We start from the raw sequence: 12,686 nt of genomic DNA, 5'->3' as shown, positions 1-12,686 counted from the left end.
ATAATAATAATAATAATAATAATCTATATGATTATCGTGGATTCATAAGATACATAAAATAAAATAAAATAAAAACACTTGAATGAGTAAGAATGGGTTACTTGTATAAAATTATTTAATGATCAAAACAATACCAGAAGGTTAACTGCCAAAAAAAATATGTAGTGATATATAAGGAAAAAAGATTTGAGAGATATTGGCATATATGCAATTGTGATGCTTTACATGGGTATTTTTGCAAATAAAAAAGATGAAAATCAGTGATAAAATAACCAAATCACTCTCAACAATAAATTGGATTAAAACAAATCACTCTCAAATTTAGTGATCTATTTAAATGAAATCTATATATTAATTTGATTGGAAGCTTCTTTTAAGTTTTCTAATAAATGGAATAAAACGCAATTATATTTATTTATTTTATGTTTTCTTCCTAATCCGCCTCCTCAACCATCCGCACATTCCCTTTTCCTCAATCTCACCACCATCGTCATCTCCATCCTTTCCACCGCTTCCGATTCCTCCCGTCATGCCGTCTTCAACGAGGGCGTTCTCGGTCTCCTTCTCCGTATCCTCAAATCCATCCTGATTTGAATGCTTGAAATTCAAACGAAGGAGAGATCCACGAAATTTCTACTGGTACTATTACTCATTCATTCTTTTCAAACCCTAATCTTACACTCTCTCTATTTCCTTCTCTTTCGTTGCTTAAATCATCAACTTCTTCTCAGATCCGAGGCCATCGCATTCATCCCTTTGACTCGCGCTGTGAAATTTGATCCCTTGCTTCAATTGACGGGGTTCTTGTTGTTGATCGTGCTCTCTATTTTTTGGTATGGCATCTATTTGGTGTGGTTCTTGCTTTTCTCTTCTTTTCTGGGATTTTTCTTACATATTTTGTTGTAAGAAAACTAATTAATGAATGAGGCTCTTGTTCTCTGTCAAACTGTTTGCTGAGCCTAATTTACTTGATTGATAATCTTATAAGTTGATTAAATTTTGTTAGCACTTAGCAGAGTATATTGACTTGTTTTGCCAAAGATGTTTCTTGAATATTATTTGATTTAGGGAGCATGTACTGGACATCATTATTATTTATGCTTGTAGTTTCTGGTTGTGAGAATGTCTTCATATTTTTTTTATCATTCCTAATATCTTAAAACTTGATAGCATTTGATTTTTGCACCCATAATCCTCACACTTAGTATGCCAACCTCTAAACTTGATATTCAAGGTAACCTTTTTTTTTCCTTTATTCTGTTTCTGCCTAGAAAAATTTTGCAAATTTTGAGTCCATTTTGATTAAAGAGAAAGTTCATATATGAACTTCTATTTCTGTACACATTGATGCCTGCAATTAAAGTATTCCTAGGATGACTACTTTGGTACTATTAATTAATCTTAAAGCATAAACATCTTTTCTTTGGGTTATCATGTGAGGCTGAGGATTATCCTTGAAATGCATCATTTCTGTTGCTTAAGGTGGAGTTTGCGGGTACAACACTTTCAGCTCCTTTTGTTCTTTACTTGAGCCTCTATTTGGGTCCTTTTTTATCATTATGTTTCTGATGCACCTTCCTCTTTACTCTTTTTCTTGCAGCGTTCAGTGAAATAAGACCACAAAAACCACATAGATCTCGATCCAGAACAAACAAAGGTTCAACACCCAAATCCTTGAGTCACTCACCTTCCTGAACCTCGCACTCTAAGGGATCCATTTCATTCTCTGGCAGTACCACAGTAAGATCTATTAATAACCTCCACAAACTGTCCAGTTTATGTATTCTTATCTTCATCACTAAAATGTATTGACTTTTGGAGCAGAAAGTAGATTTGAGCAAGCTGGAAACAACTACACTCTAGAGATACTCACATCACTTCAACCTCGTAAATCCATGAACTTGAAAAAAATCGCCATGTTCAAACAACAGTCTACTATTTTTTTTTTTCTGAATGCTATGATTCTCAACTTGTTTACAGACGGATGCAAGTCTTAATCCCTCCAAGGAACAGTTAATAGATGCTATCCGAAGGCATTTCATGTCACAAGTATGTGATCAAACTATCATGATTTGCATTCAACTTGAAAAGCTGAATGCGATGTAGATAAGTATTTATTTGTGTGGTTTTAGAACCATGTTACTTTTGATTAAAAGTTATACATATCAACCATATCACTTTCTTAATCTGTATGTAGATAATTATTTATCATTTTGTTTTTGTATTTCTCATTAATGAGACTTGAGGATATTACTATATATTTCTCATGGAATGAAACATTATATATAATCTAATTGTTGAATAAGTATATTATATATAATAGGCTAGCTTATCAATTTGAGTCGTTTTATATATATATATATATATATGTTCCTAAGCTAGTGGGCTCCAGTATCTGTATTTATTTCAAGTTAAATGTTGTTTATCCATTATCTCAAAAGTGTCAATTTCTCGTTCTTCAGGTTTTATTCTAATTCTCATGTCTCCAAAGTTATTTTCTTTTCCCTTTTCTAAAACCCTAATGAGTATTTGATGTTTGTGATTTAGGTTTTTCATACGTTTCTCCGTTCTGATAATCTGTAAGAGGACAACCCAATTCTGATTTCTCAACTCTCTTGTGGTTGTAAGTAATGCAGGGCTTTGGCTCTTTTTTTTATTCTTGCAAAATTTTTATCTTCTTTTACTATCATATGATGATGCTGAAGATTTCTTCAAATCTGGGAATGGTTCTTGCAATGTGGTTTAGAATGTTTCTGACAAAACTTCATTGAAAAAATTTGTATGATTTTTCAACAAACTAATTAGAAACATTTTAAAACTTTGTTGTTGTTATGAGAATAATATATGAAGGAGCTAGTGGTGTTCAATGTGTGAAGATAAATAGTCATGAGGTCAGAGACACACACACACATATATATATGTACACCTGATAATGATATGGACTGTTAAGAGGGTGATATGGTCCGTACTGAAGGCCCATTAGAAGTCCAAATCAAGCCCCTTCCAACTTGGTCCTTGTTTAACAGCTTTGTCTCCTCCTTCAGAAGACATGACTTGTATATCTTCAAAAAACTTGTGAGTGACTATTCAATTTTCCTGGGAAAACTTTTTCTAACATTATTTTCTTGAAAAAATATATAATATTTATATTCTTTGTTAATTGTTTCTTAGGCCCTTATTTCTTTTTATAATAATAATAATAATAAAAGAATAGATGTTGAAGTAATGATTTGCATGTTTGTGGTAGGACAGAGGAAAAGTCAAGTGAGGCTGGCTTGTGAGCAGTAAAAGGAAAGATCTTTATGTGAACTCAGATATACTCACATTACATATCTTATCTTGTTTGAAAAAGAAAAAATACTTAAATAAATACTGTTTATATTTCTGAAGATGTAAAGACTTAAACCTAACAATGATCAAAGAGAGAATGCAGCATCTATGTGCAGTGCAGCAGTACTAGTACTACTCCATAAAACTGGAAGCTACTACCAGCATGCCTCACTTGATAAGATAATAAATAAATAAATAAATAAAGGAAAGAGGAAGAAAGAAACACTGATAATTTATTACTAATTATTGTTTTTATTTATAATTTTTATTTATTTATTTATTTATATTTTTTGTATTTATTGTTTATTATTATTATTATTATTATTATTATTATTATTATTATTATTATTATTTTATTTTGTTATCTTTAGAGCTTGTTTTTGTCATTTGTGTTTGTTTACATATTTTGGATATTTTTGTATTTCTTGTAGTTACATATTTTTGAACTTTTTGGGTTTTTAGGACTTATCAACTCTTATTTGAAAAGAAACTACACAAACGATCCCTAACATTACTCTTCATCAACAAGACTAGTGAATAGTTGGTAAGGACACTCCCACTTATTAATTGGATGATGAAATTTGTTCGAAGAATTCTTCTTTAATGCAATATTACTTTCTAGTTTAATGCAATCATTTGTTTAAATATTTTGTTATTTTGTTATTAAAGGCAAACATGCAATTGAGATTTATTTGCAATTTCTTGTGAATTATGATTTGCTAATTACTATATCCCATAAATATATGTACATGCCCATGAAATGTTTTATATAAACAGTTGAAAATGATGAGTAATAGAAATAGAGAATGGATGGCTCTCCCAAGAGCTAGTGGGGAATATATTAGCGGAGTTGATGGTTTTCTAGATATGGCTTTTCAAAGGACCGCGCAAGGACAAGAAATACTTTGCCCGTGCAAAAAGTGTTTGAACCGTAATTGGTATTATAGAGCAACAGTGAGAGAACACTTGATAGTCTATGGTTTCTTAGAAGGCTATACTGAGTGGGTATTCCATGGAGAAGGATTGTCAATGTATTTTGAAGGATTACCATCACATAGTAATGAAGGACTTGATACTCTTGATGTCATGGATGATATGTTGCAAGATATGTATAGAGATATAGCAGTTGGAGAGAACAACCTCCCAAGGATTTCTGAAGGTCCTAATACAGAGGCAAAGAAATTTTACAAATTAATGGAGGAAGGCCGACAGGAGCTTTATCCAGGGTGTAAGAGTTTCTCAAGGCTTTCTTTCATCGTTCGATTATATCTTTTCAAGTGTCTCCATGGGCTAAGTAATGTAGCATTTGGTGACCTTCTAGATTTATTAAAAGAAGCCTTTCCTGATGCTACAATTCCGGGTTCTTTTAATGAAGCTAAGAAGACAGTGAGAGATTTGGTTCTTGATTACAAAAAAATACATGCATGCCCAAATGATTGTATGTTGTTTTGGGATGAGCATGAAGAAGCAAATAATTGTCATGTATGTGGTGCTTCTAGGTGGAAATTGGAGGACAAATTTGCAAATGATAATGCTAAATCCTCCACTATACCTGCTAAGGTTTTACGATACTTTCCTCTTACTCCTAGGCTACAAAGGTTATTCATGTGTGAAGAGACAGCTACTGCAATGAGATGGCATGCAATAGATCGTCCGAATGATGGAAATTTGAGGCATCCGGCTGATGCCAAAGCTTGGAAAGATTTTGATAATTTGCATCCTGAGTTTGCTCAAGACCCTCGCAATGTGAGGTTGGGACTTGCAAGTGATGGGTTCAATCCATTTTCAACGATGAGCATTTCACATAGCACATGGCCCGTTGTGTTAATCAATTACAATTTATCACCATTGGTTTTTATGAAGTCTGAATATATTTTATTGTCTATGATTATTCCGGGTCCTAAATCGCCTGGTAAAGACATTGATATCTACATGCAGCCTTTGATTAAAGAGTTGAAGCACTTATGGGAAATTGGTGTTGAAACATATGATGCCACAAGCAAACAAACATTTCTCATGCGGGTGGCATTATTATGGACAATTAGCGACTTCCCAGCTTATGCTATGTTATCAGGATGGAGCACTAAAGGAATGTTAGCATGCCCTTATTGTAATTATGGGACTTGTTCCAAATATTTGAAGCATAGTAGAAAAATATGTTATATGGGTCATCGGAGATTTTTAGCTCAAAATCATCCTTGGCGTCATAACAAGACATCATTTGATGGTACTGTGGAGATGAGAGATGCCCCGATCCATTTGTCAAGTTTGGATGTTGCACAAAAGTTATCAAATTATGTGAATGTTTTTGGCAAGACACAAAAAAAGAAGCCTCATGATAAAAATGATCCATGGAGGAAAAAGTCCATTTTTTTTTAGTTGTCATATTGGGAGAAAAATACTTTGTGCCATAATTTGGATGTCATGCACATTCAAAAAAATGTTTGGGACAATTTGTTGGGGACATTATTAAATTTGGTTGGGAAAACAAAAGATCATCTAAAAGCACGCCTTGACCTTGAAGAAATGTGTATACGGAAAGATCTTCAACCTACTCGATTAGATGGATGCAACAAGATTCAATATGCTAAAGCTTGTTATTCTATGAGCCCACATGAGAAGACCCTTTTTTGCAAAGTCTTCAAGAATGTAAAATTACCACAAGGGTTTGCATCAAATATTTCTCGGTGTGTGCAATTGGATGATAAGAAGATTCTAGGCTATAAAAGCCATGATGCTCATGTTATGATGCAATATTTACTTGGAGTTGCTGTGAGGAAGACATTGCCTAAAAATGTTGCCATTGTCTTAATCAAGTTGAGTGATTTTTTTCGCGGTATATGCGGTAAAGTTGTGAAGATGCATGATCTTGATCGGTTGCAGAAGGGCATTATTGAAATTCTTTGTCATCTAGAAATGACTTTCATCCCAAATTTTTTTGATATAATGGTGCATTTAACTATTCACTTGGTAAATGAAATCAAACTTGGTGGCCCGGTTCATTGTCGTTGGATGTTTCCAATTGAGCAAAACTTATGTAGGTTGAAGTCTTTTGTTCGTAATCGGAGCCGTCCAGAGGGATCTATTGCGGAAGGGTATCTTGCCGAGGAATGCTTGGTATTTTGTTCGAGATACATGCATGATGGTGTAAAAACAAGATTCAGCAGATATGGGAAGAATACTAATATGGCTACAATAGATGCTGAAGCATCTCCTATTTTCCCTAAGCTTGGCTATCCAATTGTGGGGAAAAAGAGAAATATTGGCAAGACTTTCACTTTGGACCAAGAGGCCTTAGCACAAGCTCATCGTTATGCTTTGTTCAATTGTGGAGACAAACAAGTGGAGGAATATATCAAGTAAGAAGTAATCATGTCTCTTAAAAGATTTTGTGTGCTTTTTTCTCTCTATCTCCCTCTCTTTTTTATTTTTTAAAGTAGCATGAGTTGTAATTGTTTAAATATGTTTGTATTTGACGAATGCAGAGAACATGAAAACTTGATAAACTCAAGAAGTAAATCATGTAGATGGCAAAGAGCACAAACTCACAGTCAAGATCTTATATTTTGGTTTGAAGAAAGGGTGAAGAATGAACGTGTACCGGACTATATTATGTGGTTCTCTAAAAGCCCAAATCCAGTTGCTATCAAATATAAAGGGTATTACATCAATGGATTTCATTTTCACACTAGAAAACGTGATGCAAGATGCAAAACTCAAAATAGTGGAGTCACTTTGCAAGCTTTAACTCCAAGTTTTTCAAGTTCTAGGGATCAAAATCCAATTGTTGGAGATGTTACTTACTATGGAGCAATAGATGAAATTATTTCAATTGACTATTGGGGAAAGTTCAATGTTGTGCTATTTAGGTGTGCTTGGTTTCAGGTTGTGAAAGATGATTATGGGCTCACTTGTGTAGATTTTAACAAGTTATGTTACTTGGATGATTCTTTTGTCATTGCTTCACAAGTGCAACAAGTGTTCTATATTGAAGATCCTATTGAAGTTGGGCTACATTATGTTATGAAAAAAGTTCCTAGAGATTTATATGGTCTTGAAGTGGAAAATTGTCCAAATATTGAGCAAGTTTTTTGGAGTGATATTGATGACTATTCACATGATATTGGTGAATCACATGATGATACAGAATCTATAAATTGGGCAAGAGATGATCAAGCTGTTGAAACTATGGATATACCTTCACATTTGTTACAAGTCCAAGAAAATGAAGAGATAGAAGAAGATTCTGATATTGATGATACTGATTGGGATTGGATGGATATTAATGAGTAGAAAAGCTTTTTCATTTCTATCATATATCTATTTTTTGTAAATGTGATGGTTGATATTAAATGATGTTGGGAATTTTTGGTTTTATTATCTTGCATGTCTCCATTTTTATTCTAATGCATATGTAGTTTATTGTGTTCTTTTCAAGCTATTAATATTTGTGATTTTTTTTTCCAAAATAATTTCATGTGACTAGGGATGAGTTGATAATTTTTATAGCAAATGCCTTGAATGCAACCAACATTATATGTCATATGGTTTGGTATGTTTAATAGTGCAGAAAATTTTTTTAAGTACTCTTTTACACATTACTTGCTATAGTATATATTTTGTCATGATTGACTTGATTTTGACATGTTTGGATGCAAAAAAATCTGGTGAGCAAGAAATTCTGAATATTCACAATGAAGAAAACAAAGAAATTTCTGAAACCAGGGACTATTGCTTCATATTTGCGAACACAACGTAAGCTCTGTAGAAGTCAAGCTCATGTAAATGTAGTACACACACAAGATTATGCATTAGAGGAAGCTACACAAACAAATCATGATCAAGAACATGAAGTACAAATGGAGCAAGAAATGAGGATTGGGCTTGAGCAACAAGATCTAGATCATATAGATTCTGGAAATCAACAAGAAATAAATCAAAATTCAACCATGGAAATTGGGGTACCTCCACCAATAGTTGCAACAGTGGCAACTGAGGATGCAATTACAAGCTTAGCAGGTTCAATTACTAATTCAATATATAATCATGTTTATGTATATACAATGCAATTATAATGATTTTACATATAATGCAGGTCCTTCTACACTGAAAAAGAGAGGTCAAACAGCAATGAAAGCAGTTCACACACGGTCTGAGGAAAACCGAAAGCCAATATTTTTTAATGACTTAAATCAGCCAATAGGACCTGATGATAAGACTTTGAATGAGTTCAGCAGTTTTTTAGGAACATTGGCTCGAAATTCAACACTTGCGCCCCTTACAGTCACTAATTGGCGCAAAATGACTTCAAAAGAGGCATTATGGGAATATGTTCAGGTTTATAAGAATCTTACTTGTTTTTTATCTAAGTATTTCTTTTCATATTAAACATTTGCCATGTTGTTTTATAATTTGATTAAATGTAATTGTTTGTGCAGAAAAAATACATAGTCCCTCAAGAAGGTAAAAAGTGGGTTCTTGCTACTATTGGAGATGATTGGAGAGTATATAAGTGTAGGGTGAAAAAAGAACATTACTATAAGTACAAGACTGATAAGCTTAGAATATTGAATCGCCCACAACATATTGGAGAAGATAAATTCAAAGAACTTTTGAACATTTGGAATTCAACAAATGCAAAGGTATAATAATTTTTAGTTTTTAATTGTTTTATAATGTCAAAACTACTTCCTCCAAGCTATTCTAATAGTAATGGAAATCTTTATGTAGAGAATCACTGAAATAAATGCAAATAATCAAAAGAGGCAAATTAATATGCATACGGCGGGCAAAAAGAGTTTTGCTAGGATAAGAAAGCAAATGGTAAATGTACATACATTTTTTTTTTGTATTTTAAATTTGATATTTTAGGAATGTTTTGATAGGCTTGACTACACTTATTATTATTAGTATTGTTTTGGTTACCTTCACTATACCTATTATGAGTAGTATCATCAATGAAAACAAGTGGTAAGTGTAGGTATGTTTTTTGTTTTCGTATTTTAAAATTGATATTCTAGGAATGTTTTGATTATCTTGACTACACTTATTATGATTAGTATTGTTTTGGTTACCTTCATTATACCTATTATGATTATTATCATCAATGAATTTACCTTGACTATAATATAATAAAAAAATATTTGTTATTGTTTTGTCTTTGGTATTATAATTGTTATGCATGGTGCTACATATTTTTTTTTTTTAATCATATACAAGTCCTTGCAAATGAAAATTATGTTTTTATTTTAAATTGATATTTTAAGAATGTTTTGGTTAATGTAATTACACTTATTATGATTAGTATTATTTTGGTTACCTTCACTATACCTATTATGATTAGTATCATAGATGAATTTAATTTTGTATTCTTTTGAAATTATTTCTATTTGTATTGTCTTTATTGTTGGTATGATAATTGCTATGTGTGGTGCTATATTTAATTCTTTTTGGATCATGTACAAGTCCTTACTAATAAAAGTTATGTTTTGTTTTTTCTTTTTTGTGGAATTAAAATAGCAAGATGCAAATGAAAACAATGAGGTACCAACTAATACTGCTCTTTTTATTGAAACTCGAAAAAGACAACCGAACAAGACCTACAAGGAGTCCTTTGATGATACTAGCGACAAGATTGTAAGGATTTCCTTTTATTTATATGCTTTTATAGTATTATTTTAGAATGTGATATTTTGTCTTACACATGATCAATATAACATCAAAAATAAATTTTTACTAAAGTTTTTATTCTATTACAGTCTCAAATGCAAGTTGTGCAATCACATCAAAGTAGTGAAAGCCAATCTGTTGATGCATTTTCTATGGTGATGGGAGGGACACGACCTGGTCGTGCTATGTTGTATGGGAGGAGTGTTACACCAACAGATTTGAAAGGAAAAGGAGTTAGTGGTGAATCTTCTGTAAAAGTTTCTCAAAATTTTATTGAAGGCATGAAGGAACAGATGAGAGAAGAAATGAGAAAAGATATGAGAAAAGAAATGGAAGAACAAATGGCAGATTATAAATTATCTTTGCAATCATCTGTGCAAGAACAATTTGTTTCTATGATGTCACAGCTCCAAGGCTTGGTTCCAGGAATGAACATCAACCAAGTTCCTACATTTAATTTGAATTTTGGTTCTCCAGGAGATGCTAATAGTGCACCAACTCAAGGAGTACGTGCACGTAATATATCCTCTGCTAGTAGCCATGAACCTCATGTATACTTTTATAAGAATTATCGTTTTAGTTGATGTTATTATGTTGGAATATATCATTTTCTTTTAATAAATTTTATTATTATGTAAAGTAATATAAATTGTATGTATCGTACAAGTTTCTTCTTATTATTTTTGCTAACTAATTTTTTATAATTACAGGGACAATGATGTTATACTTTTAGTTGGTTTCATCCAAAAATATTGAAGATGACTTGTTTTGTATTAACTTCAAAATTGTTTTGTATTAACTAGTTTTCTCATTGAATTCTTATGTTATTGAATATTTTTGTTAATTTTAATGTGATGTTGTTGGCTCTAAGTGTTTATTATATTTTAGGATAATGTTTGATAATGCTATCATTTTATACAATTGGATTGTTAAAATTATTATTTGTAAAATGGTACAGATTATAAACCACAACAATTGATTTTATTAACTGTTGTAGGAGTTATTGTAAACTGCTGCAATAGATTAGATGAAACCATTGCAGTAATTTATACACAACCGTTGCTATAGCTATTCCCAAACCGCTGCACCATATACTACCAAACCGCTACAATAGATATTACAAAACCGTTGCAATATAAATTAACAAACCGCTGCAATAGGTATTGTGAAACCGTTGCATTATATAAAATACCCATTGCAAAATAAGCCGCTGTAGTACATGAAACAACCACTGCATAATTAAAAACCGCTACAAAAGTTAATGCCAATTGGAACTGTTTAGGCAACAGTGTAAAACCGCTGCAATAGGATGTATAGAACCGCTGCAATAACCTATTGTAACGGGAGCAGATGTAGCGGCTGCCAATTCGCTGCAATAGATCTTATGCAGCGGTTTATAACCGCTGCATAAGTGCAATTATGTAGTAGTGACGATCATGCTCCACCAGTTCTCAGCTTGAGCATGCCTATGAAAGGAACACTCAAACCCTGCTTCCCATGAAAAATATAGGGTACTCCTAACCCAAAAAAATCATGAGAAGATAGAACTCCAGTGTTTCATCCGTGCTCTCACGGACAACAGGAGGAGTCCTGGATAGAGAAGACCATGGGGAGATGGCACGCCCATGCTTTACACGTGCTTACATCGGACACTTAGAAAAATTGTCTTCTTTAGTTGGTTTTGTCCCTGATTCCACTACATATGTGTTATGAGCCCTAAAAACCTGCAATAGAGACAAACATACCCATAATAGCATCATTCATAGATAAAGTGCATGACCTTTGATCTCATTAAAATAGAAAACACTAAAGTTTAGGGGAATCAAAGGTAGTTAAGGACAAGATCACAACCGCTCAAATAAAAACCTCACTCTTATCTCAAAAACATAATAAGTGTGTATACCCCTGAGTTGAGTACCCCATGTGCCACTGGGTCAATGAAATGAACAGAGACTAGAATTCTTACTAAACTAACTAGGTTGTAGATTCATGCACTTTGAAGGCAATATTTTCTCATGTAGATCCTCAAATGTACACTTGTAATGCCCATAATTCGACTACTCAAGAGCGGCTTTTGCACTTTCAAGGTGATAGCTCTTTCTACCAACTATTTATAAAATAAAAAGAGTAACGTGCCGGGCATTCCACAAGGAATCTGACTTTCCAATTTTTTTTTCAATACAAGAAAGCAAGTCTCAACAAAACTCAACCCAAACAAGTTGGTCCACAACTAAGGTAAAGTGAATTGATCAAGGTTCTCAACACAATAATGATTAAATAATTTGGCTCATAATATGGGCCTTAACATGCACAATCTCTCCTAGACTTAAGATTTTCTATCAATAGCAATCATAGACCATCCTAAGTCATGCAGTCACCCCTAAAACTGAAACAAGAATTCTCCCCCACACTTGAATTGTGTATTGTACTCAATGTAAAAGTATAGATAGTAGAAATTGAAGTTTGAGAACAAAAATAAAGAAGGGGGGAGGGGAGGGGGTTGCGTATGACTTTCATGAATACGGAGAGTGATGTTGCCAGTCTCAACGTGCATTCCATTAGCAACTCCACCACAACCAATCTTGAGATGAGGTGAGAGACACATTAGTGAAGCTTAATAGTCCAAGCATCATAGCACAACAAAAACTAAAAATACAGAGGGAACATGTATCAAAATAAACAAACAA

General features: G+C 32.9%; 1 protein-coding gene across 1 annotated transcript; it reads left to right on the top strand.

Annotated features, from left to right (window-relative positions):
- Positions 1 to 4,140: 4,140 nt before the first annotated feature.
- Positions 4,141 to 5,709, top strand: LOC120271636. Its single transcript, XM_039278310.1, has one exon. It carries the CDS (start codon positions 4,141 to 4,143, stop codon positions 5,707 to 5,709), a length of 1,569 nt encoding a protein of 522 aa, XP_039134244.1.
- The last annotated feature ends 6,977 nt before the right edge of the window (positions 5,710 to 12,686 follow it).

Source organism: Dioscorea cayenensis, chromosome 11 (assembly GCF_009730915.1).
Source record: "Dioscorea cayenensis subsp. rotundata cultivar TDr96_F1 chromosome 11, TDr96_F1_v2_PseudoChromosome.rev07_lg8_w22 25.fasta, whole genome shotgun sequence".
Lineage (NCBI taxonomy): Eukaryota > Viridiplantae > Streptophyta > Magnoliopsida > Dioscoreales > Dioscoreaceae > Dioscorea > Dioscorea cayenensis.
The sequence above is the reverse complement of the archived record's forward strand: the minus strand, read 5'-3'. Positions and strand labels throughout refer to the sequence as shown.